This window comes from Acipenser ruthenus, chromosome 30 (genome assembly GCF_902713425.1).
Source record: "Acipenser ruthenus chromosome 30, fAciRut3.2 maternal haplotype, whole genome shotgun sequence".
NCBI lineage: Eukaryota > Metazoa > Chordata > Actinopteri > Acipenseriformes > Acipenseridae > Acipenser > Acipenser ruthenus.
In genome coordinates, this window is record NC_081218.1 from 2,158,211 (window position 1) to 2,186,101 (window position 27,891).

Consider the following 27,891-nt stretch of genomic DNA (forward strand, 5'->3'; position numbering starts at 1 on the left):
CCCTCCCTGCCAGTCCCAACATTGATCATAAAGACGGGGCAGTACCCCGTCACATAGACCTTTTTAAATTGTTTTCAGCTCTTTAAACAGTTGCAGATTTCAAGTTAGCTAGAACATCATTATTTTTTTATTTATTTTTTTAATCAACTCTTCAACTTTAACAGCTGTTAACAATTAATGGTCTAAGCAAATTATCAGTTCAATTTAAACTTCAGTTCAAGAACTCGGAGTCACTGGGGATCTTGACACAGCAGCATCACACACACGTGCAAATCCTTAACCAAATCAATCAGCAGCTGTGGAATCAATAAGAATGGCTACAACAAGGAGGCTGTGCTTCCTGAAGAAGTTGGACACTGCTAAAAGGTAGGACACTTTAAGGCAAGGAGGGGAGGGGGGTGGAAACCTTTAAGAAATAGCTGTTGGATTCCCAGCCACACCTCCTGTACAGCAACTTGTCTGTTCTACCTGAACTATGAACTGGGAAGATTTTCTGCATGTTCTATACTCTTGCAGAGGAAAGTGAATGTCAACCTTTTTATTTCTTTTTCCGTTATTTAAAGATCATATTTGCCTTAGGCTTGGGCTGGTGGGAGCACCCTTTCTCTTCGGGGTGCCTTGTGCCACATTGTGTAGTGTTTTTGGGTGCAGACATCAATACATACAGAGTGTAAAATCAGATCGTTTTGGAGTCAGAGGCCACACATTTTAACTTTCTGCCATTCCGATTGCGTCCCCTCTGCACAACACACTAAGCCTCAAGCAAGCCACGCTCGCCCCGGTTAAATCCGTCCTGTGTGAGACAATAGGGAATGGGTTTAACTGGGGGGGGGGGGGCTAACTGCTGAGTGCGGGGTTTGCTGATGCAGTCCATTCTCTTCACCCTCTCCCTCTGTCTCTTTCTCTCATGTGCCAGTTCAGTAAACCAGCAAGCGATTTCCCACGTTCGTTGTTTATCAGAAGAATTGCAGTTTTTTTTTTTTTTTTCTTTGGGTGTCGTGCGTTTGTCTGAAAGATGTGCGACTGTCTCAAAGGTCTCATCGGAGTGACCTGGTCACCCACGTCCGAAGATGCTGAGTGGAATACATGCTCTGTTGTTCATTCTGCTTAATTACCATTTGCCTTGCTTGCCACCTATTCCAGTAAAGAATTGCTTTGGAGGAGAGGAAACATATTGGGGTTGCACAGGTTTCAGCGCACATAGCTTCAGTGCAACACTAATATGCTTCCCCACCTCATTTGTACTGGGGGGGTAGGGGAATAAGCACATATAGGTGCTTGATGTGAGGTTACCATACAACTCCATGTACACTTGGATAGTTTTGGACAGTGCAGGCGTTTCAACTTGCATCTCCAAGCATTCTGGTACGTTCTACCTGTCTCGGGTACCTGTCACAGCAGGTTGATTCAATCCATGCTGTAAAAGGCTCCATTGAAATCAGGATACAAGTTACAAACTCAAAACTGATGGGGGGTGAAAAACAACTGTCTCCTTCTAAAGCCAGATATTAATGTGAACCTTTGCAGTGATGGATGTCTTGGGTATGCAGATAGCAGATCCTATATACCTTTTGTTTTCTCCTCTGAGCACTTCCTTTTGTTTTGTATAGACGTTTCTATTCTTGGCGAGCTGTTTATGTCGTGAGAAACCTCCCCCCCCCCCCCCCCTCCCCTTCCCCCGTCTTCGTGTCTATTTACGAAGTCAAGGCCAATAAGCTCTCAAGACGAGCGTCTCGTTATGTTAATATTGTCTAAAGCTATTGTTCTTATGATACTGAGAAAGTTAGTCCGGAAATACTGGAAAGGAGAGGCACATCCAACTTTCACAGAATGGAAGCATCTAATGCTGTATGTATTACAGCTGGAGAGGCTCTACCAGACAGATAAAGGACAATTACTTCTTCAAAATGTCCCATTTATAAACTAATTACAAATAGTTGTCATTGTGTCATTGAAGGAATGAGCTGTGGGTTTAGATTTATACATGTACAATGGTAAAGCTATATATTTGAGAATATGTTTGTATTATAAGATTGCATGAATGTTATTTAAAAATGTAATTATATATATATATATATATATATATATATATATATATATATATATACACTATTAAAAAAAGACACGCATCACGTTGCAGAGAATGAACGCGGCCCGTGATTGGCCAATTTGGCTGAGGTCAAAGCCTTGAGGAAATAAAATGGCCCCACTGAACTGTGCTGACGAGTGAAGTGCGACCCTATATTGTGATCCCCTCTCTCTGCCAAACCTGCACGGTGCCAATGCTCCCCCTGCCCGAGCTAAATCTAAGCTTTTGTATCCTGATAGTACATCATAATAGCAACATGAGCTAATTAAAAAGTCCACTGCCTAGACAGCTGGTGCTTGAAGTGAATATATTGGTAGGTCTGAAAGTTTATTGTTAATTCGTGTGGATTTAATCACATGTATTCATCCCATGTTCCTTTGTGACATGGGGATTGTGGGAAGTGTTAATTAGGAACAAATATGTTTCTTAAAGACATTAATAACACCTGAAAGTGGGTTAAGAAAAAAAAAAAAAAAAAAAGCTTTTTATCAGTAGCAGGTACAGTACAGTTAAATCACACACACACAGTCACCAACAAACTCCCAGACTCCTCTGCTGTCAGAGTGGGCATTGACCAATAGGATTCAGGCCCCCTCCCCTTGCCTGCACTGAAGTCTAGGCATCTCCTAGTTTCCTTTCCAGCATTCGATAGATTTGGGAGACGGGAGACGGGAGACGGGAGAGGGGAAAGCAGCAGGCTTCACTGGGCTAGGGACACTGCAACTACCTTCCTCAGAGCTGGTCTTAAAGCAACACCAGGAGGCTGAGCTGTAATAAAACAGACAGCACCATTCACAGGCAAAACACAACACTGGAGTTTGGGTAAGAGCCCCGCTGATCTTGTGTACAAACTTCTTAGGATTTCCTAGAACTCTGGATTTGATTTGTCAAAGTTGACCACAATGGTGCATTGATTCCATCTACAGGGGTCTCTTTGAAGGCTGCTATTGCCAGTACTGCTGTGATAAGTGTGTGTGTGTGTATATAAAATAATATTTGTGACTCTTTAGGTGATAAAGGACAGCATTAATTTATTTTGCTACATTGTGCACATCCCTAAATTCTGTTATTTATTATTTGATATATATAACTTGGTGTGTGTGTATATATACATTATTATGATGATTATTATTATTAATATTAAGCCATATCAGCCTAATAATAAGAGAGCTGGTTCATATTATTTGAAATAATACATGTGGAATTCATAATGAGTTATTCATTATCAAATGGCAATTGTAATATTTCCTTATGTCAGCACCGCTCCACCTAATAGCATATGCAATGTTGCCGTGGGCTCTTATATAGCCTTGCAGGTCTTCACAGTCTGGACCCTTTAAATTTAAACTTTGAGAACAGCTGCTGTGCAAGTCATGTGACCCTCAATAGCTTTTGATTTTGTTGCAGTGTTTGGAATGCTAAGCCAGTGCGGAACAGGCAGTTAGTTTGCAAGGCTATGCTGTCCACAGAGTGCATGGGCAACAAAAGGACTTTTATTGTGTGTTTTCTCTGCCTGTTGTTAGCTCTCAGATCTGTTAGATCTCTCAGATCTCAGTCTTTTCACGACACTTGAGGTGCAAATGGTCGAACTGAATTTCTACACCCCTCTAGAGCGAAAAAAAATGTGATATTTATATTTAGCACATCACAAGCCCAATTCACACAACTTTAAGAATGTTTTATAAAGTGTTGCATTCATAACACATTATTTCTGCATTCCTTCTGAATCCTTTAGATTTTTAGAATCAAAATGACCAAAATACATCCATTATTTTTTTGCATTCTTTGCCAGTAACTCAAAGCTGATCAGTCCTTTGCACTGTACTATAAATGCATTAACTTGCTTATTTTGCTTAAGTTGAAAGAATCCCTTTGGCATTTATTTGGAATCCCGTTCGAATCACAAAAAAAATGAAAGTAATGCTGATTTGAATGCTGTTTTGAATTTTGATTACGGGAAGGCTAATTCTTACCCATGACAGGTAAACCTCTTCTGGGGACAACTGTGAATGTACATGTGTCTCATGGTTGAAATATCTGGCGTAACTTTAATCAACTAGAGTCAATTTTAACCAGACATATGGAAGAAACATATTATAAGTAGTACCTATAGCGTTCAACACGTGTCGGTGATCCATAGGAATGCATGCTCCACTTATGTTGTTGTTTTAACTAACCATACATTGGGTGCGGACCAAAATGTTCTTCAGTTGCATCACAACAGTAGCACTACAATGGTAATGGTTCTGTGATAAGGTGCAATGGTACGAGGCTGCAGCCTTCTGAAAATGTTATTGGGTCCCGTCTACTTTTTACAAACTCAAATTAGATTTTTTTTTTTTTGCTGTTTGTTTATTACGGTTCTTGAAAATGTAACTAGAAAAAAAAGTGAGATTATTTGTCTGATTCCTAGTTTCGTGCATTACGTAAACTTTGCATTGCGGCAAAGCCAAGCTGAGTGTGCTGTCTGTGCAGCATACTTTAATGATGGCTAAAATGCTGTTTATTCTATTGAGGATACTGGAATGTAGTGGGGAATGCAGTGTTTTGAATCATGCAGAGCCAAGAAACAGAGCTGAAAAAGGCAAGCGATGATGATTATTCAAAAAAAGCTGCTGTCACCCTTGTGCCTTTGAAGCATTCTGTGGTACATGGACTCAGTACAACATGGTACTCTGAAAGTATGATGGATTTCATCCATAACTATAAAAAAAAATGCTAAAAGAAACGTAGTCCTTCAATGACAAACACCTTTCTCAGCGTCACTAATGGAGACTTTTAGTTGAAACGTTCGTGACTGTGTGTGTGTGAGTGTCTCTGCGTTGGAGTGTTGCCAGGGAAACATTTGAACACGTTGGCAACAGACTGGATAGAGGATCTAATCTCTAAAATAGGAACTTACTGAACGTTGCGAAGATAGAATGCAATAGCCTGTTGATGAGCTATAGATAGAACTGATCACACTGTAAAACACCTACCGCAGGGCTCTCCTGTCACAAATGCTGGCCGCCTAGCCTGCGGATAGGTGATGGGGAGCCAAATACCATGAATTACCCACTATTTTAACAGTCCGATCAGCCAATCAGAGGCCGGCAGGTCATGGGGATGACCAATCAGAATGCACTATGATTCCAGTATCTTTGGTGCTGCAATCTCCTGCACACCATAATATTACAGTATGTTGTCATTGTCCTTTAGAGAGTAGAATTCTGTAGAAATTAGTGGACACAGCATGGCTATAAGTTTGATTAAATTCAACCAGACCTTCAAATCAAAACGCAAACTTGTAGGTAACTAAGTCAAACAGACATGTCCATTTTCTTTTCATTTAACCCAAACATTTATTATAAGGGTTAAGCAGTGTGGAGTAGTGGTTAGGGCTTCGGACTCTTGACCGGAGGGTCGTGGGTTCAATCCCAGGTGGGGGACACTGCTGCTGTACCCTTGAGCAAGGTATTTTACCTAGATTGCTTCAGTAAAAACCCAACTGTATAAATAGGTAATTGTATGTAAAAAATAATGTGATATCTTGTAACAATTGTAAGTAGCCCTGGATAAGGGCGTCTGCTAAGAAATAAATAAGGCAGATGTTTTTCAGTTATAAATGTAGCCATCTTCGCAAGAGTTATCTTTTTTTATTGTCTTGAATTTGAATACATTGTTTTTCTGCTTCCTCGTAAATCAATATAATTTTAAATCTGTCCGTCGTTTCGATTTGCTGATTTCGCCAGCTGGTGTGTACAGCTATTCTAGTGAAGACGTCTGTGTTTATCAATAATAATAAGACAACCGTGTTTAGGCTGAATGAATTGGAAGGTTTATTTTACAGACCAACTGCTGTCATTGTTCGCCTGCTTTTATCTGAAGCCAATTTAATTGACTAACAGACAGTGACTTCCATTTAAGTAATGTGTTTCCACAGCAAGAAGCGCATTTTAACAGAATACTGCTGACTGCAATTTTGATCAGTGTTGTGTTGGAAGTGATTAAAAGGGAATGGGAATTGGAATTGGGAATTGGTTTTAAAAAGGCACTGGAAATGGAAAACCAGGAATTGACCCAAACCTTGCTTGCAACTGTTTGAACGGCAAGTGTACAGTAGCGGGTTTTAGGAGTACAGCTGCAGTTTCATTTGTTCCAGCTTCTTTAAGGCACAGACTCGTGGAACAGTGGATTCCCTCAGCCAGCCTGACTGTCTGCAGCTGTTGAACATTTTGCATGATGAATCACGTGTTACACAGAAGGGGAAAGAGTCTTTGTTTATTATTATTACTGAACTGAACCCTATCTGTAGTGCAGCTTCATAGTCTCCAATGCTACTCTTAACTTCTGAATCGAGAGCTACTTAAACCAAAGACAATCCTCCCATCTAATGAGATGGTATACACTCTCAATGGCCATCTGACTACAGCATTAGCTTTACAAGTGTTCTAGACTAAGGGGACATGTTGGCAGCACAAAAGCACAATGGTAGGAGGCTGGTAGAGTTCTACAGCAGTGGTAACATTTTCTTATCTTGACACACCAATGGTATCGCAATTGTATGAAGAACCAATTCACTGTGGTATCACTGAAGCACCATGCATTGGTACCCTGTCGATACCATGCTTCAGCATCAGCACCATTGCTAAACCATTCCTGGTAATGCTGTGGTCTGCCAATAGTCCTGCTAGGGTAATACTCGTCTAGGGCATTGCAGGAATTGGATCTGTAATGGGATTTTTACACTTTTTTGTGGGGAGACTCACTTAGCATTCGAGTGCTCACTTTAGCATTGGGGGATCAGTTTTTTCCCGGGGTCACCCCTAAAAATAAGTGATTTGGTGAAACCCACTGCTGTAAAATGCTTCGAGAAAATCCATGAGTGGCTTTCCTGTATGTTGAGCCAATAGCTTTATTTCCAAATTGAACAAAGACAAAGGCATTAGCTGAAACTCGTGTCTACTACAGAATTTGCAGGCTCCCGCGGAATTCTCAGTTTTCCTACAGATTTGCCACATTCTGCATCTTCGTCGTCATCATAATTATCATAAACCGACTGCTAAAGTGACCTGAAGTAGCCATTATTAATACAAATACTAAATACATAAGATGCCCTGTTGAACACAGATATCTACTTAACATTTCTGTGGCTGTTTTGCAGATTTTCCTGTAGATTTGGACTGCCTCTGCTTATAGTGTGTCTGACATTACAGTTGCATCGACTCGCTGCTTGCACAGTGACCTCCGCAATGTGGTGTGCTGTCGTCCCATCACACGCTCTCTGTAGCAAGGCTGTTTGAGTCCTGTGGGAATGGCAGGAAGGAAGACAGTCGTGCGTGACTGAGAGAGAGGACCCTCCCTTGACGGGGCCATACTGTATGGGAGTGGGGGGGTCTATTTGTAAGTCTGTGAATCTAGAGTGGAACCAGCCTTCACTGGGTGTGATGCATTTTATTCGCATGTAATTGACTCCTATTTTTAAAACCCATATTACAAAACTAGGACCATACAACTAGTAAGCCAAGTTGTTTATTGGTTCTTGTAATCAGTACAGTACTCAGTTCAAGACTATTTATTTGTGTTTTGCATGCCTGTTTGGTAACAGTGCCTTGTATTTATGGAAAGTACATTTATAGAGAGCTGTGCTATCATGTGAAGAAATGAGCCGGTATTTCATATGGGTTGTAAAAATCTGGATGTACATCAAAAATAAATTAGTTGTGACTTTTTTTTTTTGTTCAGGGTGATTGAAAGAAATAAGAAAAGTTTTGGCCTGAGAAGAGGCTGTTTCACCCAAGTCTTAGTAACAAAGAATCGAATTATTTTTTAATGTTGCTGGTGTTTTGGATGCTATTACGCCACCTAGTGGGCTATTCCATACATTTATAACTCGCTGTGTAAAAAAGTGCTTCCTACCTTCTGTTCTAAATGTACTTTTACTCAGCTTCCAGTTGTGCCCTCTTGTTTTTCTCTCTGTGCTAAATTTGAACTAGTGTCTTGGGTTAACTTTATGTAAACCACTTATGATTTTAAAGACTTCAATCAAGTCCCCTCTTACCCTTTTTTCTAAATTGAAGAGATTGAATCATTTTAACCTGTCCTCATAGCTCATGTCATGAAGTTCTGTGAAGTCCTGTTACAGAACCACAGATAAAACTCAAACAGATAATGGTGATCTGGAACAGAAAGTGTTAACAGGAGCTGTCCGAGGGGTCTGAGGAAGTTTGAGGAAATCGTAAGGAAACAGACTCCGAAGGGACACAAACAGATGTGACTTCAAACTATCAGGCAAACAAAGAGTAGGACACAGGCACGGTTTCCTTTACATTATCCCCTGTGGCAAACCGGAGCTACCAAGCCACAAGGATGCCACTAGAGGATACAAGACCCTCCCAACCGAAACAAGGACAGTGTGCTGGACAGCTGGTAACAACACGGGCAACAACACAGCCAGTGTATGATACTTACAGAAGCTGTTGTTTTAAAGCAAATTATCCTGCACTGTGCAATTTAAACATAATTGATAAGCTGTTAAAAAAAAATAAAAAACGTTTTAATTATACTGATTTATATTTTCTTAAAATGTATTTTTCCCTGCTAAAAGTTCATTCGGTTTGACCCATTGTCAACTACAAGGCACAAGTATAAGGACATTGCCTCGAGTAGCAAGCACAATTATAGATGCATCGAATAAGCTCATAGATGAAGTGGTAACATTTTAAATGCATAGGTAAGTATTGAAGCCCAGCGAGATGGGGTAAAGCATATTAAAAAGAAAATAATGAAACACTAACTCTTATAAAAGTTTCCCATAGTAAAAGCACAGTGAAAGCATGGTAAAACATAGGTAAGCATTGTAAAGACTGGCGAGGTATGGTAAAGCATAAAAACAAACCTGGTAAAATCAGGGTAAACTGTGGTAAATTCATAACCAGGGGAAAAGCATGCAAAAATACCGTGGTAAACCTTTATAAGGGTTGAACGGCCTCTTCTCGTTCCCAAAATGTTCTTACAAGGAGAACGGTGATGTTAACAATACAGGTAAACATTGGTTACCACTCATTTGAAGGGGAGCTTGATGGTCCGATGGGTTAATCTTCCTTCTACAGTACAGTGCAGTACAGCCTACGGAATATTTTAAGGACGCCTGTGGAACCGCAGACCTTTCCAGGAATGCTTGCAATGCCAGAGAGGGTTTCGTAAGTTATTGTTTTCCTATGAAGAGGGAAATTCACAACACCGACTGCTGACATTTAGCCGCAAATGTGGGCTTGTTTAACGCTGCGGCGTGGGAACGGAGTCTCGGGCTGCACTAATGTTTTATTGTTATTTGTTAGTTCTGCAAATGTTTCAGAATTCAGGACAATACGGGTAAATTATGTGTGGAACATTTCTTGCAGTTTTCGGAGAGCAGGACAGTGGGTTATTGTTTGGGAGAAAACGCGATAAGCATGTAGAAACTGCCATTTAGAAATAAAGAAATAAATAAATAAATATTATGTATATAGGCCTGCTGGTCACTTGTGCTGTGTAAGCACCCCTTACAAATTACAAAATCAGTCTGTCAGTAAGTGCGTCCGTGTGAAAATGTGTGATTGTAACGTTACTTTAATGGTATTTATTTACCATATTAACTTTTTTTTTTTTTTTTTTTAATTTTTACTGTACCAGCACTCACAGTTCTCGGGTGGCTATAATGACCCCAGTGAGATTCATGTTTCAGACAATGCAAGCGGAGTGGGAGGAGTACAGTGGCTCAGAGTCGCCCAGATATGTGAGAAAGTGGGAGAAACTGCTAATTTGAGCGTTCTAATTAATTCTGCGACTGATAATTGCACAGGTGGAAGAAGTTTTTAAAAACAGTACCAAATAAAAAAGAAACGACAGCAACTTCAGTTTATTCCGTGTTTCAATATATATATTTCTTAAAGGAAATATGAAACAGACCAGCCGTTTCACTACATAGACAAACAACTGGATTTCTCCTCAGAATACAATTATTTTACTCCCCTTTATAAAAGTTGCACAAGGTGTAAAATTGCACGGTGCCATGTGCCTTTTTTTAAAAATATCAACTCGCTGTGCTTTACAATGCTTGCCTCTGCTTTACCATACCTCTCGGATCATTTAGGGGCTTGTAAATCGTGCTGATAATATCAATAAGCCGAATTGTATTTTCTTTATAATTTTAGGTTTGTATTTGGTATTGCCTTCAGCATAAAGTTGCTCCAACGATGTTTTGGAGTAAATAGCTCTGAGAATCTAGCGCAATGCGTTTCTTCAGGCTAATGAAATAAAATATCCTAATAGTATTCCTCTAAGGGTCTGTAAGCATGACGTTGTTCAGCCAGATGTTGCTGGCCTGACCAAGTGTGTGTTATTAGATTTCACAGCTGTTGAAGATGATCTAACTTTGCTAATGAGACTGTCACAGATATTAGATAACTGCTTCGATGGCATCTCATAAGCAGCATCTTTTGGGCGGGCTCACTCTTTGTATAAAGGACCTACTCTCCTAATATGGTCAGATCCTTTGGCAAAAATCCCTAAACGGTTGGTAGTTCTGGCACAGGCTGTTGAACCGATTAACTCCCACCCCCTGCACTAACATGCACACACACACACACACGTAGTTACAGTACCAGCAGCTTCTGTGTCCTGGCGGTTGCATTGTGGGTAAGACGCTTGCTTGTGGTGGGCAGGGTCGCCGGTTCATGCCCAGCCTCCACCCTGTTGCACTGGTGCCGTGACTCGGAGATTGGCTACAGTTGGTTGCCGGGGTTAAAAGTGGGGATAGTGTAATGGGATTCTCTGTAGCCACGAATGCAGATGAACCTGTCACTTACCTTTACCATGGTCATGTATTATCAGCAGCGTGTTGTTTGTATTGGTTCTACCACTACCACAGAAGCATTTTTTTGTCAACTGGTGGCCCCATACAATGTATATTATGTTTGTTACGTTTACAGGGGGTCAAATAATATCTGGATACAACTAAACGTAGTTGTACTTGTCATTACATAATATTTCCTACATAATTAGCTGATCTCTCTGTTACTCTCAGCGTGGAAATCATATACATAACAACATGTAGTTTCTCGATTATATAGTTCTGTTGTAAGTACAGGTGCTGAAGTTATTGTAACTAACAAAATAATTCTATAAATCTTACGTTTTGTATTTCCTCAAGCTACATAGCTGCATACTGGAGGTCTCAACTGTGCACATGTTATAGCAAGCATGTATTTTAGTTTTATCTGGTACTATATTAGGTTAAGAAACTTCTCGGTTTCCAAGCCTCGCTTTCAAGAAATGTGTTACCTTTGCTCATCCTAGGTCATTTCACCTCAGCAGTGTCTTCTGGGTCAAAGCATGCTATTGGCTGAAAGCATGTCAGTCAACAGGGGAAGCAGCTGGTTGGCCAATGACAGGGAAGAAGCCTTTGAAGGGGTGGGAACAATTTCACCATCCACCTGAAACCGCATTTCTAATTAAAATGCTTAATCATGGATGCATTTAAATATTGTGACAGACGAATGCATTCATAGATCAATTGGCAGTAGAGGACTGCTCAATTTACCCCCCTTTAAAAAACTCCACTGGTACAAGAACCGTTTTATTTTTGTATCAGCCCCCTTTGCATGTTATTAATCTTTTCAGTCCTGAATTATTTTTGTCGAGCTGATGAATCAACTCCTTTATTGATTAAACCTGAGAACAGGACAAAACATATGTATTTACATATCTTTCTACACAACCTCAGACTGGGACCTAGGAGTCCTGTGAGGTTCCAACGTGATTTGCGACTGCATGTCTTAACGTACTGTGCTAAGACAAGGCGGGACACTGAGGGAGTTGGGACTTTTCCTTCCTTCCTTTCTGCCAGTGACCAGTTTCTCCTCTCGCCTCTCTCCCTGAGTTGTTTTTCTAAGAAGAATTATTATTCCTTTTGTTATTTATATGATTCCTCCTTGTTCTTCCTGCAGGCTGTGACAGAGAATCAGAGGAAAGTCATGTTTTTATCAAGGACCGGGAATCAGTGGTGAGTTGCTGCCAGACAGTCTCCCATTTCCTCTTCGGATTTCCACAGGAGTTTTACGCCCTGAGAAACTCAAGTGGGGACCAAGAAAGCAGGCTGATGAAGGCACTGACTAGAGGAACAGTTTACACTGGGTTTGCTTCAAGTTTACACACCATTCAGAATTCTGCTCTTCTAAATGCTCTTTTGGTGGCACTTTAAAATAATGCCCACAAATTCCTAAAGAATTCCTGCTGAACCCCACAGGAATAACATCTGAATATCTTCTGCACTTCCTCTGAGTTCTGAAGTAATTCCTTTTGAATTCAGCTCCTGTTAATTCATGTGGATTTAATTACCCGTATTCATTCCACGTTACTTTGTTAAGAAATTATGTTGATCACATGTATAAGGCATGCATTCATAGGTAAGTATTTTTCTGTAACAGACTTGGGGTTTGTTAATTAGACTTCAAAGTCTTTTTCCTAGAAAGCAGGCTGTTGGATTTTTTTTTAAACACTTCCCTTCGGTGTAACTTAGATAAGACTTCAGAATTTCCTGAGGAAAGCGGATTTGTTTTTCCGTGTTTTTTTCCTGCTTTCTCCCTTTTTCCCTTTCTCCCCCTTTTTTCCCTGTATTTCCCGTTTCCTTGTTGCTGAAGTGCCCTGTCTGTCTTCGCAGGCTAGTGAGGTAAAGGATACAGAGCGAGTTGCCCACTCAGAGAGTCCTGCATCCGCCTGCCATTCTCTTCACCCCCCCATCACTCCAGAGAGCCCGGAGAGAGTGGTGAGGACATGCAGCTTTTATGTATCGCAGAAAATGGGTCTGATTTGAGGGATTTGATTGGCATAGCAAATTAATTGTGACGGACAGACTAATGAGGCAGAAGTGTGAATTCTTTTTTTGTGTAACCCCGATGTATATGTGTGTGTGTGTATGTATATATAAAATCATCCATAACAATCTTAATTTAGTGCTAGATTTAGAAATATTAAAAAAAACAAAAATCAATGACAGACGTTTCAACAAGAAGTCTTTTTCAATGTTTTCTTCAAACGTTTGTCATGTAATTAGTTTAGTTTTTTATTACGATGTATATAGATGGATAGATTTGCATATTGACATATGGGCCCATATTTTCAAAGTGTTTCCTCCATTCTTTAATTAACTCCTGGTTGTTTTGAAAGGAGAAAAAAAATCATGTAAATGTTACTAAATGGAAAACCAAAAACCTGTGAAAGACCTGAAGAGAACTTAACATACAGACCAAGGGTCTCCAACCCTGGTCCTGGAGAGCTACGGTCTTCTGCAGGATCTTCAGGGTAATATGCATGTTACTGGCATATTAATAATATCCTGCCTTCAATAACCTCCAGGTTCAGAAGGAGAAACTCCATTCAGAGTTGAAGCAGGTCTTGAATCTTAAAAGAAGCGTTCGAAAACAAAGATCACCGAGAAGCATGGACACGCCAATGCAGATCAGTGTAACACAGGTGAGGAAAAAAAAACATTACCAATATAACCTTGTGTTTCAGGATAAAGACCATGCCGCAGTACTTTATAAAAATGTGCAAAGTAAGAAAATAAAGCTCTCTATGTTTTGCTTCTGACTGACGCTGAGTAGGCAAAAAGCAGCTAGTTTCTTACACGGCGCCTTATGCTATCTTTTTTATAATGTATAGTTAAATACAAATAATGCCCCAGTATAGCTAATTGCAATGTCCTTCTTTTTGTGCTACGGCCCCCCAGAAACCACCTCCCGCCCCCCTCCAAGTTTGAGAACCCCAATCCTTCAGTATATATGTTAACGTGTGCCTCCTTGTGTGTCTGGCAGAAGGAGGAGGTGAAGCTTTCTGAGCTGGTGGAAGTGGTGGTGGAGACGGAGCCTGAGGCTGGGGCCACTGGTTTCAGTGTATCAGGAGGAGGCGACAAGGGTATCTTCGTGAAGGACGTGCTCAAAGACTCACCAGCCGCCAAAGCCCTCAGCCTCAGAGAAGGTAGCTGCTTTCAGAACAGTTTAGTCAGAAAACTCACGCGATAGATTATTTATTAAAACAGACGACACCTATGGACAAAATTTAAGATCGAGACATCATTTTAAAAAAAATAAATAAATAATGAAACTATATGAACATAATTTAGATCTTTTATTTAACATCATGTAATCAAAGAAATGATACTGGAAGCCATAATAGTAGTACATTAGTTCATGTTGGATTTTGAAATGTCACATTTTTTGTCAGTTTTTCATTATATAGAAAACTACAAAGCGGTATGTAATACAATATGTTAACGTAATGTTATTCAGCAGATTTCATTCAACTTTATGAAGCAAAATTAGATAGAATTCTAAAGGGTGATGCAAAACTGTTGGCCATAGCTGTAGACAACTCTACTAAAATTGTACATATTTTACACTAAATTCTTTGGCCTTTGGCCTCACCTTTTGAGAGGCTGACCATAGGGAAGCCATAGGCAGGGGGGCAGGATAGCCGCCCTACCCCGCGTTACCCGAAGCCAAAAAAAGCAGGCGGAGGCTGGGGAGGAGGACTCTGGCGCACAGCGGAGAACGTAATGGATGTAAGATATAAATCCTTTTCTTGCCGATCATTGGACGTCTAGTTTATCGAAAGACAAATAAGAAACTAGCTATTCGATTGACGATTTGTTCTGGTATTGGATGCGCCTAAAAAAATGCTTGATGTTCACGTGATTTGATCTGAGGTTAAAGCGAGTTCCCTGCCTGAACCAGCGCTTTGCTAAATGTATCTGTTATGACCACCCAGATAGCTGCCGGCCGTTTGCTTAGACAGCACTTCCCTTTCATTGTCACACAAATTACAGTCAAGAACCGAACATGATTGTTCAGTAACGTTTTGCAACAGGAAAGGACTGATTAGCCTTGCAAACGTTTTGCTGAAACGCTCCCATAGGATTGAACATGCAGATACTAGAAACAAATGTGTACACACCAGGGTGGAAACTTTAGACTCCACAACAATGACTTCTGTGATAGATCATCAAAAAAACATTTCGTTTCATATTCCCTAATACTGGGATATTTGAGTTCAATGTAGGAGCCACGCAACTTTCAGAAGTGGAGAATCCAGTCAAGAGGTTATTATGGACTGTGTAATATTTAGGTTTATTAAATAAGCATGGTTTTAAAATTTGCCTTGTGATTCGTTAACAACAGTACATAATCATGCAAACAGTATAGCAGTCGTACATATACATAGCAGCTATTTAGAGCTTATGCTATGCTGATGAATTAAAAAAAAATATTGCAGAATTGCTGTTTATCTCCAATCCATATTTTTGTGCTTTATGGAAACACTATAGTAACCATATATCAAATGTCATAGTTTAGGTTTGTTATGCCATTTCATATTATATGTGCTATAGTATTGATAGCTAAAGCTAAATACTATTTTTTTTTTAAGGCTCATATCTGGACAAGCTGAATTCAGCCTTTGTTGTGTTGCTTTCCGTTGGAAGTTTGCGTGCTAATGTTGTAAGCCCAGGGCAGCATGAAAAGAGGCAGCTTATAATAGGACAGTGAGAGACAGCAGTGGGGTAGAGGAGAGTGTTATTGAACTGAAAGCTCATAGACAGCCATTGGAAAGCACAGCGGGGAATTCAGTGTTATCTGAGAGCGATCTGCTGGTCCGACAACTTTAGACAAGCTCACATTTATCAAAATTTCTTTCTCAGCATATTTTTATTAGCATACATAAAACATTATAGATAGTACACACACACTAATAACCTGCAGTATTAATACGACATTTAAAAGGCAGGTCCATTATTTATTTTTTTAGCTGTTAGGAGTTCATGCTAATTGAATAAGTCAGTTACCACCCTTTGCTTCAGGACCGTTTTTACAAATTTCCTTAGCATTGGTGGTGTATAGTTCATGTTGGTTCAAACCCCTACTTCTGCAGAACACATTTCCAGGTAGAACCCCATTTAACACATGCTGTGCCATCTGGCTTTGTTACTGAAACTTTTGAAGGGGTTGAAAGACACAGAGTTTGGTATTTCCTCTGAAAGGAACGTTCTGTCCATCACAGAAAGCACCCAAATTATTACAAAAAAAAAAGTTCTCTATAGAATATGGTGGTACTTAAAACAAGTTTGACCGATCTTTACCAGTAACTATCTGGAAAAACATTGCACAGTATTATCTTTTGAATAGGAGCATGGGATTATACTTGGATATACTCTGTACAGTTACTAATTCTCTTTTACCCATGGCCCTTTCTTTTATGTCCAACCAGAAGCAGGTTATGCATATTACGAATTAGACTGTTATGCCACGCCATTATCATCCCGCTATTGTAAAATGTATACATCTCAAAACCTTAGACAGCTATGGCCAACAGTTTAGCATCACCTATAATTTTATGACTTTATGAAGCAACATTTCTTAATTCAATAGGGTGATACAAAACTTTTAGCCAGAGTTGTAGGTGATATTCTGTAGATGTTCCCTTCAATAGTCCTGCGTACACACACATGTTGGCACGATTATACGGGCGGTGAGCAGATAAAAACCACGGGGTGGATCGTTGTTCTCTACCACATTTCCCCGACTGCCTCATTTTCATTCCTGGGTTCTTGCAGGTGATCAGCTACTCAGCGCCAGAGTCTACTTTGAGAATGTGAAGTACGAGGATGCTCTGAAGATCCTACAGTGTGCTGAGAACTACAAGGTGTCCTACCTACTGAAGCGCACTGTCCCCGGAGCCAACATCAGTGTGTCCCCAAGCAAAGTCATTAAGGGACCCAAAGCCAAGCTGCCCAAACTGGTAAATTATTATTATTATTATTATTATTATTATTATTATTATTATTATTATTATTTATTTCTTAGCAGACGCCCTTATACAGGACGATTTACAATTTTTACAAGATATCACATTATTTTTACATACAATTACCCATTTATACAGTTAGGTTTTTACTGGAGCAATCTAGGTAAAGAACCTTGCTCAAGGGTACAGCAGTAGTGTCCCCCACCTGGGACTGAACCCACGACCCTCTGGTCAAGAGTCCAGAGCCCTGACCACTACTCCACATTGCTGCCTTCGATTCTAAACACTGCTTTCCATTCTGACAAATCAAAAAAATAGATAAAATGCAAATATTGTTCATGTTTAACAGTTGTTCATGGCTACAGTCTTCATTCTAATGATTTATAATCAGTTTATAAATCAGTGTTTAGGGTGTCTCTTGTTCAAGTAGAAATCATTTTGCACAGTTTGAGCAGCTTTGCTTTGTGGCCTTTGTGCCCAAACTGCGTGAGATAGCAATAAGAGACAGCCTACACATGACATATTTACTTCTATAATGTGGGTGTGTCTTTTGTTTTTCATTTTTGTAATCTCTAATGTTTAAAATGAATTCCCTACACTTTAAATTCCTCTTTCATTGCCAACTTTGTAGGCTATAAAAATGTTGCCTAGTTGACAATCACTTTGAAAGGGAAAATGACACTTTTGTTAAAATGGTTGTCTACTAGACATAGAAGTCTCTTTAATTTGAAATTAATCTCATCCCTTCTTTGAATGTTATTGAATTTCTTCTTCTTCCTGCATGGCAAGAAATTGAAGACAGAAGTAAAACTGTGTACGAATCAGACATGTTTAATTTTCGATTCACAAAGAAGTTAATTTAATTTGGAGAAATGATTAAGATGAGCAAAATCTTTGGTGAGTCTGAAGGCTTTAATAGAGGCTGTCCCGTTTACTTTCAGAGTGTCAAAAGCATCACACCCATGAAGAAAAAGAAAAACAAGGGCAAGGCCAGTGTAAAGCTCAGCAGTGAGACCTCCCTTCCAGCAGGGGCACAGTTTAACGTAGAGGGAACACCGGCCAAGCTGGAACTGAGTCCAGTCGACGTTGAGTTTGCCTTTCCTAAATTCTCCAAGCTCAGAAAGACAGGGAAGGCAGCCACAGGGGGTGACGTAAGCTTGACGGGTTTAGAAGCACAAGCCGGTGCTGCGATCCCATGGCGGAAAAAGCGAAGGATCAAATTCCCGAGGATGAGAGTCAAAGATGCTGCCACGGCTCAAGTTGACATGAGCGGGGAGACACCGGGGAGATCAGTCAGCAAAGTAGAGCTGGATGTCCCAGAAGCTAAACTCAAGACTAAAGGAAAGTCACCAAAGTTTGGGATCTTCTTTCCAAAAACCAAGAAAGCCAAAGCAGACGTGAGCCTGCCGAAAGTTGATGTCGATATAAAATCCCCAGAGGCCAGGTTTAAACCCCCCAAAGTAGAGCTCGATATCAGTATGCCAACTGGGAAAGCAGACATTGCAGTACCTAAACCAGAACTGGAAGGCAAAGAAGAAATCAAATTTAAGCCACCCAAACTTGAACTTGATTTTGGGTTGCCATCAGGGAAAGTAGAAGTTCCAGAAGTCAAAGTGCCGGCCAAAGACGAAATTAGGTTACCTAAAGTGGGACTAGATATCAGCTTGCCAACTGGGAAGGGTGACATCCCAAAGCCAGAAGTGAGTGTGAAAGGTCCCAAGGTGGATATCAAAGGAGGCATTGAAGCCCCAGAGGGTAAAGTGAAAGGAGAAGGTTTTAAAATCAAGATGCCCAAGTTTGGGATCTCCTCAAAAACATCTGATCTCGAGGGTCCTGCAGTGGAAGGGGACCTCGATGTGGACGGTCCAGAAGGCAAACTGAAGATGCCTAAAGTGAAACTCCCCAAAATAGGGATTTCTCTCCCCTCGGGTGAATTTGAAGATGGTGCTGCTGTTTCCACACCCAGAGGTGAGGTGGACATAAAGGGTCCAGAGGAGAAACATAAAGGCGGACTAAAGATGCCATCAATAAACATTGCAGCCCCCAAAGTAGATATAGATTTCAGTTTGCCAAAGGGGAAAGATGAGATGGAAGCTGAGTGGAAGATGCCAGCAGCTGGGGGAACAGCAGAAGCTGGGATGAAGGGCCCCAGTGTTGAGATAAAAATGCCCAAAGTGTCACTTCCAAAATTTGGGGGCTCTGGAGCGACGGGTGATGCTGATGCTGATGCTAAAGTGTCTGTTCCGAAAGCGGATGTCAAAGGTCCGAAAGCTGAAGTCAAGGTAGGGAAAATGGAAGTGGAATCTCCTGATGTTAAATTTAAAGGACCCAAGATGAAGATGCCTTCATTTGAAATTTCTTTACCGAAAATGAAAGTGGAGGGTTCTCTACCCGAAACCGAGATCCTTGATGATAGTGCAGAAGGAAAGATGAAGCTGCCTAAAATGCCTTCCATAGACATTTCATTGCCTGTCCCAGATTTAGACTTAAGCCTTCCAAAGGGTAAAGGAACTGGACCTGGAACTGCCAAAGTAGATGTCAAGGAACCAAAGATTGATATGCAAGGTATTGAAATAGAGGGACCCTCTGCTAAAGGGCCAAAGATAACTGTGCCGAAATGTGACCTTTCCCTACCAAAAATGAAATCGCCAGCGGCTGAAATGGATGTCTCTGGAATTGAAATAGAAGGCTCCGATGCTAAGGGAGGAAAAATAACCATGCCGAAAATTGACCTTTCCCTTCCAAAAATGAAACCACCCAAAGTAGAATGGGATGTCCATGGAATTGAAGTTGAAGGTCCATCAGCTACAGGGATGAAGATAAGTATGCCTAAAATTGACCTTTCCCTGCCAAAAATGAAATCGCCAGAAGCAGAGTTGGATGTACATGGCATTGAAGTTGAAGGTTCCTCAGCTAAGGGGGCAAAGATAAGTATGCCTAAAATTGACCTTTCCCTACCAAAAATGAAATCACCAGAAGCAGAATTGGATATTCATGGAATGGACACAGAAGGCTCTGGATTTAAGGGAGGAAAAATAACTATGCCAAAAATTGACCTTTCCTTACCAAAAATGAAATTCCCTGAGGGGGACGTTTCAGTGCCAGAAGGTAAAATAAAGGTGAAAGGGCCCAAAGCAGAAGGTGACAAGACAGATGCAAGACTTAGTATGCCATCTGTCAAAATGCCAGCTATTGATATTGACATGCCAAAGATAGACCTCGATTTAGGCCTCTCGAAGACTGACGCACACGTGGAAGGGGGTGGAAAAGTTCCTGAGCATTCCGGAGGTGGAGGAAGGTTTGAAGGACCTGACATCCACCTGAAAATGCCCCACATTTCTCTACCGAAATTTGGGATCAAGGGCAGTGAAGGCGATGGCTTTGAAGCTGAAGGTATAGTGTCAAGTGTCAAAGCTCCTGACATTGAAATTAAAATGCCAAAGCTTCCCACGTTCGGGAAAGGAACGGGTGAGGTTGAGATTGAAGCCCCAGAGATTGATGTTGAAAGTCCAGATGGAAAACTAACAGGACCTAAGCTGAAGATGCCTAAATTTGGTATTTCTTTCCCCAAAGGCAAATCTGGAGAAGATGGTCTTGAAGGTGAGCTAGATGTTTCTAGACCAACCTTGAAAGGGGATGTTAAAGCTCCTGAAGTCAAGGTGAAGGCTCCCAAAGGGAAGCTTGAAGTTACAGGACCTGATGTGGATATAGACATGAAAGGCAGAAAAGTCAAGTTGCCCACTGTGAAACTTCCCTCTGTTGACATCTCCTCCCCAAAAGTGGATATCGACTTTGGCTTGCCCAAAGCAAAGGGGGGTGACAAGGAGGAGATTGGACTGCTCAAGGCTGAAGGAGATAGGCCATCCTCAGGAGCGAGTTTTGATGTCCCAGATGTGTCCATGAAAATGCCAAAGTTCTCCTTTCCCAAATTCGGGGGCAAGGTAAAGGCAGGTGCTGTTGATCTAGAGGGTCCCAAAGCAAAGGTTAAAGTTACCCCTCCAAAAATAGGTGCTGAAGGCAGAGCTGCATCCCTAGAGTCTGATGTTGATGGGAAGGCAAAAGGGAAAGAAGGGAAGATGAAGATGCCGAAAATCAAAATGCCTTCTTTCGGCATATCTAAAAAGGAAGGTGAAATTACAGTCAGCGGCCCAGAGATTGATACAAAGCTCAAAAAAGGAAAAGTGGAAATCAAGGGACCTGAAGTCGATGTGGAAGGTCTGGAGGGTAAAGTAAAAACACCGAAAATTAAATTCCCTAAATTTAAAATGTCATCACCTAAAGGCAAAGGGCCAGAAGCTGAAGCCAAAGTAGATACTGGGATTAGTGGAAAAGGTGGCTTTGAAGCACCGGACGTGACACTCAAAATGCCTAAGATTTCAATGCCGAAATTCGGAACAAAAGGTGCCGATATTGATCTTGGTGCACCAGATGCTGACTTGGAAAGCAAAGGAAAGATCAAAATGCCATCCCTTGAAATTTCCCTGCCAGCTGTAAAGCAACCAGAAGGGGAAGTGTTGTTACCAAAAGCAGAGGTAGATGTCTCTGAAGCAGACATCAAAGGATATGAAGGTGATCTGAAGATCCCCAAAATGCCAACCATTAACATCTCAGCCCCCAAAATTGAACTTGATATAGGCTTGCCTAAAGCCAAAGCCGGTGCGTCTCTTGATTCTGATACGGGCATCAAGGCTGAAGGTGACAGAGGCTTTGAGGGACCTGATTTCAAGCTGAAAATGCCCAAGATAAGTTTGCCCACTTTTGGCATATCTGGGTCCAAGGAAACGGACATTGAACTAGACATGAGAGGAGCCAAACCAGACATCTCCAAAAGGGCAGAGATCAAAACACCAGAGCTTCATATCTCCACACCAAAAGTTTCTATAGATACACCAGACTATGACATTGAGGGTGGAGAGGGCAAGCTGAAGATGCCCAAAATCAAAATGCCAAAAGTGGACATATCGTTGCCGAAGGGCAAAACAGGAGAAGCAGACATGTCTCTAACCGAAGGAGAGGTCAGAATTGAGGAACCTGGTTTTGATGGAGATGGAGAAGGCAAATTTAAGTTGCCGTCATTTGGACTTCCAAAGTTTTCTAGTCCCACAGTGAAGGCTCCAGAGCTTGACCTTGAATTCAATTTGGGTAAACCCAAACATGAGACTGAGATCGCTGGCCCACACACAAAGGGGCCAAAGATTGAAGGTACAGGTCCCCATGGTGATACAGAAGGAGAGTTTAAAATGAAGATGCCAAAGATTAAGATGCCCAAAGTAGAAATATCAGGTCCAGAGCTCAAAGGTCCTCATGTTGAGATTGATGCAGGTCTTCCAAAGACTGAGAAAGAGAAAATTGAGATTAAGCCTCCAAAAATAGAAGGGAGCCTTGATGTCTCCAGCAAGGAAATAAAGGGGCCAAAGGTTAAAGGTACTAAGTTTAAAATTGGGATGCCGAAAAGAAAAGTGGAAGTAGACGCTGGATTAGAAGCAGATGTGAAAAAATCTGAAGTTGATGTAAAAGGAGCAGGAGGGAGATTTAAAATGAAAATGCCGAAATTCGGCCTGTCCAAAGTTGAAGTTCCTGAGTTGGAAACCGATGTTGCCATTGAGGGAGGGGACAGCAGGTTCAAATTGCCCCAAATTGCTTTACCAGATATGGGCTTTTCTTCTTCCAAAGGAACAGACGCTGATGCAGGGGTAGATATATCTCTTCCCAAGGCAGAATTAGATTTGAAAAAAGATGTCAAAGTTAAGGGTCCCAAAGCAGAAGGGAAAATGAAAGTTTATGTTCCAGAGTTAGAAGGCCCAGAAGATCACCTTAAAATGCCCAAGTTTAAGATGCCTTCAATTGGAATTTCAGTATCCAAAGACCAAAGAGAAGGAGAGGGTGAATTCACTGCCGAAGGTAAAGACTTAGAAGGGAAAACAAAGAAGCATCATTTTAAAATGCCTGGTGTGGAAATCTCAGCCCCCAAAGTCAAAACAGATGAACAAGATGGTGAGCTTGAGCTTGTCCTTCCAGAGGATAATGAGGGAATGAAGCTGAAAATGCCAAAGATCTCAATGCCCTCTGTTGGTTTCTCTGACTCTAAGGACAAAGAGGCATCTGTAGAGCTGATTACCGCAGGAGGTGAAGGGAAAGGAGAAGGTTTTAAAATCAAGATGCCCAAGTTTGGGATCTCCTCAAAAACATCTGATCTTGAGGGTCCTGCAGTGGAAGGGGACCTCGATGTGGAAGGTCCAGAAGGCAAGCTGAAGATGCCTAAAGTGAAACTTCCCAAAATAGGGATCTCTCTCCCCTCGGGTGAATTTGAAGGCAGTGCTGCTGTTTCCGCACCCAGAGGTGAGATGGACATAGAGGGTCCAGAGGAGAAACATAAAGGCGGACTAAAGATGCCGTCAATAAACATTGCAGCCCCCAAAGTAGATATAGATTTCAGTTTGCCAAAGGGGAAAGGCGAAGCAGATTTGGAGATGCCAGCAGCTGAGGGAACCGCAGAAGCTGGCAAGAAGGGCCCCAGTCTTGAGATAAAAATGCCCAAAGTGACACTTCCAAAATTCGGGGGCCAAGGAGCCATGGGGGATGCTGAAGCTCTCCCAAAAGGGGTTGGTGTAGGTGGCAAAGTAAAAGTTGATGTTAAAGACCCGAAATTTGACATTAAGGCACCAAAAGTCAACATAAAAGCACCAGAGGTGGAAGCAGGCGGTCTAGAATTAGACATAGATAAGAAGTCAAAAGTTAAAATTCCAAAGTTTGGAATTGAGTTGCCCAAACTCACTGAACCTCAAGCAGATATTGAAGTTTCAGCACCAGATACCAAAGTTAAGGTGAAAGGACCTGAAATCAAAGGCAAGGGCAGTGAAATGCCTTCTAAATCAGGGGAGATTGATGGAGAATATGAAGGTCCTAAAATGCCCAAGGTCAAAAAGGCTGTGTTTGTTTTCGTTAAACCCAAAATCAACGGATCTTCTGCCAGTGTTTCGGAAGGTGAGGTGAGTGTGAATTCTGCTGAAGCTAAAATCAGAATGCCCAAGATTAAAATGAAGCCAACATTTGGAAAGTCTCACTCCAAGTTGAAAGGGCTGGAAGTGAATGGAGAAGCTGACGGGGATGAGGGAGAAGGAGAAGGAGAGGGGAAATCAAAGTCAGGCAAAATTAAGCTACCCAAGGTAACCTTCTCTCCAGGGAAAACTGGTTCTTTTGACGTCACTCTGAATGGATCGGGCGGAAAGAAAGGGGAAGGATCTGGGCCTCATGTTAATGGCGAGAGTGATCCCACATTCCAGAATGGATCCCAGGAAGACAAAGCCAAATTCGGGAAGCTTAAGCTGCCAAAGATCGAGTTCTCTTCTCCGTATACCAAAGAGAGCGAGGGGGATGCTGAAATGAGCATGAAACTGGTCAAAACCGAGGAGCTATCCGGAGCCGATGGTGAAGGCAAAGGGATGAAGTTCAAGTCTCCCAAGTTAACCTTTCCCAGCTTTAAAAAGAAGGGAAAAGGTGAAGAGGAGAAGCCTGACGCTTTGGTTTCTTCTACTGCCAGGATTGAAATGGCTTTGCTGGAATCGGGAGACAAGAAAACCACAGAGTCCTCCTCCAAACCCAAAGTGTCTATAGGCTTTTTCTCAGGCAGATCCAGGGGGGAGTACGCAGAGGAGAGCAGCTCATCGGACAGAGTGCCCACTCTCAGGGGTGTCCAAGGGGGCGAAGAGGACACCAGCAAGCGAAAAACAGAAGGCAAAGAGAAATCCCCCAAGTTTAGGCTTCCCAAATTCTCCCTCAGCCCCAAGTCCAAGGGGGTCCTTGAAATCTCGTCGGAGGCGTCACCCCAGGGAAGCAGGGATTCATTGCAGCAAACAAAAGATGTTGCATCTTCCGGGGGTTTCAAGATTCAGATGCCCAGGCTTGGGTTTAAAACGAGCCAGGAAGTACACACTTCTGAAGAACAGATCGTGACCGCGGAAGACGAGGGCGGTGTGGTGGTGGGGGCGAAAACACTGAAGCACAGAGCAACAGAATCAGCGGAGAGATCCACAACCATTTAACAACATCGGACTGAAGACAACGTGAACACCACTCATCCAGTTCTTTATATAAGTGACCACTTTATTATTCGTCTTTGCTTGCTTACACTTAAGCAGTCAACCAACTCTGAAGAAAACTGCTACCAGAACTTATAGAACATGTATTATAGAGTCGTACTGCAATGGACCTCCAGAACCTGCTGCATAGACCCATCAGATGCAGTCATCTTGATTCTAAGGTCTTCACAGTGGTCATGCTTATGAATTGTATCCCACAGTAATATACAGTTGAAAACGAGGGACAGGATTAATGTAGCACTGACAAATATGACAACAAGTTAAGTGCTTTGCTTGGACAATCAGTGGGTGCTAGAAGATGCCACAAGTGCATTTCTGTCTAGTGAGATTTATCAAGCCAGTACAACCAGTCGACTGAAACGGGCTTGCTTCTTTTGCCTGTGTGATCCTTGTTGAATGGGCTTTTATAAACACCTGCTAACATGCATCTAATATCACTGTCTACGATCTATGTTTGCTGTATTAAGATCCAGTGCTTTATACTAGAATGCCTTATAATGTGACTTTGCCATGGGGACGACACTAAAATATATTTGGATGCAAATAGCAAGTCCTGTGCCTTATCAGAACATGATGGAACATATATTTGTATTGATTGTAAATACTTCTACATTATTCACTTGATGATTAACAATTAACAGTCTAGACTTAAGAAAGAAAGAAAGAAAGAAAGAAAGGAAGAAAGAGAGAAAGAAAGAGAGAAAGAGAGAAAGGGTGAAATTAAGACCTCTTTGACCATGTTTGTTAGTCTGAAAACTTTGTCGTCTGGTATGAATTGTCTTTTTATCGAGGGTAGATTGGGTAATAATAATAACCACAGACCCACTATTTTTGTATAAGTTGCTTTATTTCCCACTTTTTGTGTTACTTACTTCAGAACTCAGAGATAGTGCATAAGACATAAAGGTCTGGGGATCTTTAAATATCTGAATTGTGAAGTATTCTCTGAGGTGCATTAGCATGATCTGTGTAAGAGTGCATTTGTATTGTATTGTACCCTAAACCAACATGGGGTGTATGTTTCTGGCAGCGCTGGGTATGTGGGTATTTCAGTAAGACAGCTCAACATTGCTCCCAATCAATGACAGCATGATAGGAGCTGTTTTACAGCACAAGAGCCCCCCGCCAGTAGGACTTGGGCAAGCTTTTAATACTTTTAAGAACAGCTAATGGATACTCCCTATTTTGTTTTTGTTTGTTTTTTTGTGGCTAATCATTTGTGAAGCTTGTTATTTACTTTCATTGCTTAAACTTGCTCTAAAAAGCCATGTCCTTGTCACATTAATTGATACCCGTCATACTAAAGGGTGTCTTCCCCTAGGCTTCCATTAGATGGCAGCCTGAACAAGGTGAGTTTGCCAGGGAATGTACTAGTTTTAGCCATTCAAAAGGAGGGGGGATATTTTGGCCTTTGCTTGTTTTTTTGTAATCCAATTCTTGTGTGACCCAGCTACGGGTTCAAAACTGCAAGCAAGTTTTCTCTTTTGTCTTCTGAAGGTCATTGCGAATGTGGCCCTATGCAAGTTTTCTTTCTTTTGAATTTGACAAACTGTCGTGTGAATTATATTAACTGTAAATATATTTTATTGCAATATGTAATAGAAAATATTGCTGATAATATGAGATGGTTTAATTATTTGTGTGTGTTGAGATTTTCTTTTTTTTAATGCTTTAGACTGTACCTTAAACAAATCTACTAATCATTTCAGAACTTTATTCTATTAATAACATGGATTGCAGTTTTTTCCTGTATGTGATCTATGAGTTCTCTGAAATGTGCTTTACTTTCATGTGACCCTGAATAATTTTATGATGGGGTTTTAATTCATTATATAATAACAATGTACAGGCAAAATATATATGTCATGCTCTCTTAAAAGACTAACTTCCACAAGCCATCCAGATCAAATCTGTCCTGAAATGAATTTGAGCACACTTCTGTTCCCTAATTTTCATATTTTTTCTGGATCTTCAATTTAAAAATCCTGCCAGCGTTTATTAACTGCAGATGGCATGGTCTCTTTGAATTCAATCTGGGGGATACTTAATTGGATTTTAGCATTTTAGAGGGATGAACTCTAACAAAGGATTGAATTCTGTGGGTTCGATTCATGCTGGTGGCTTACATTCTGGACAGATCTCACAGAATACATTTAGAGGAAAATATATACCCGTCAGCAAGAGACTTCAATCCAGATGGCCCTGATATATAAATATATATATAGCTTGTGTATGGAAGCACCTTCCAACTGAGCTCTTATATTACATCACACTGCTACTTATTTCATGCTGGACAGATTTGATTTTGGGAGTGGTCTGTGGAAACCAGATATTAGCCTTAAACCATTTGCCTGCTTTTAAAGTTTTTTTTTCTCTTTTGCCGAGTGTATCGGAGTATGTTTTAAGTATGTTAATAGGAGTTCAAATTATTTAAATAAACAAGAAGGACAATGTGCCTTTTACACTGACTGTTTGTACTAAGAAAACTACTTCATAAAAAATAATGCTGACTATTTTTGTGGTTTTTATTAAAGTACCCCCCCCCCCCCCCCTCAACCCCAAAAAAAAATATTTTCTTATTTTTTTTATTGAGATCATATAAACGGTACATGCATATTTTAATCTGTATACAACAGACATATTATGAGTTATACATTGAATATATATGAGCATGCAAAACTTAGATGTGCAGGGTAAAGTAAATAGGACACAATAGCTCCGGACTATAAGATAGTGATTTTGCCTGCAAGTAACGGCCAAAAATAAATTTACTATGGAAGTATTTGCAGCAATGAACTTGTCAATTGCCACATTCTTATTTTTCCCCATTTGTATTTGCAACGGGCAGTGTTGTGTGGTACCCTGTCATTATAGATTCTGTCCAGT

At 41.0% G+C, this 27,891-nt stretch overlaps 1 protein-coding gene across 3 annotated transcripts; it reads left to right on the forward strand.

Moving 5' to 3' along the window:
- Positions 1-2,750: 2,750 nt before the first annotated feature.
- Positions 2,751-27,518, forward strand: LOC117394224 (neuroblast differentiation-associated protein AHNAK-like). Of its 3 annotated transcripts, XM_059004876.1 has the most exons (7): positions 2,751-2,911; positions 12,058-12,113; positions 12,771-12,875; positions 13,466-13,582; positions 13,924-14,086; positions 16,716-16,900; positions 17,848-27,518. In XM_059004876.1, the coding sequence occupies exons 4-7, from the start codon at positions 13,550-13,552 to the stop codon at positions 24,946-24,948; spliced, it is 7,482 nt and encodes a 2,493-aa protein (XP_058860859.1). In that variant the 5' UTR covers positions 2,751-2,911; positions 12,058-12,113; positions 12,771-12,875; positions 13,466-13,549; the 3' UTR covers positions 24,949-27,518. The 3 variants fall into 3 exon arrangements, with proteins under 3 accessions (XP_058860859.1, XP_058860860.1, XP_058860861.1); XM_059004877.1 differs by lacking the exon at positions 12,058-12,113; XM_059004878.1 differs by lacking the exons at positions 2,751-2,911; positions 12,058-12,113 and adding an exon at positions 12,137-12,244.
- The last annotated feature ends 373 nt before the right edge of the window (positions 27,519-27,891 follow it).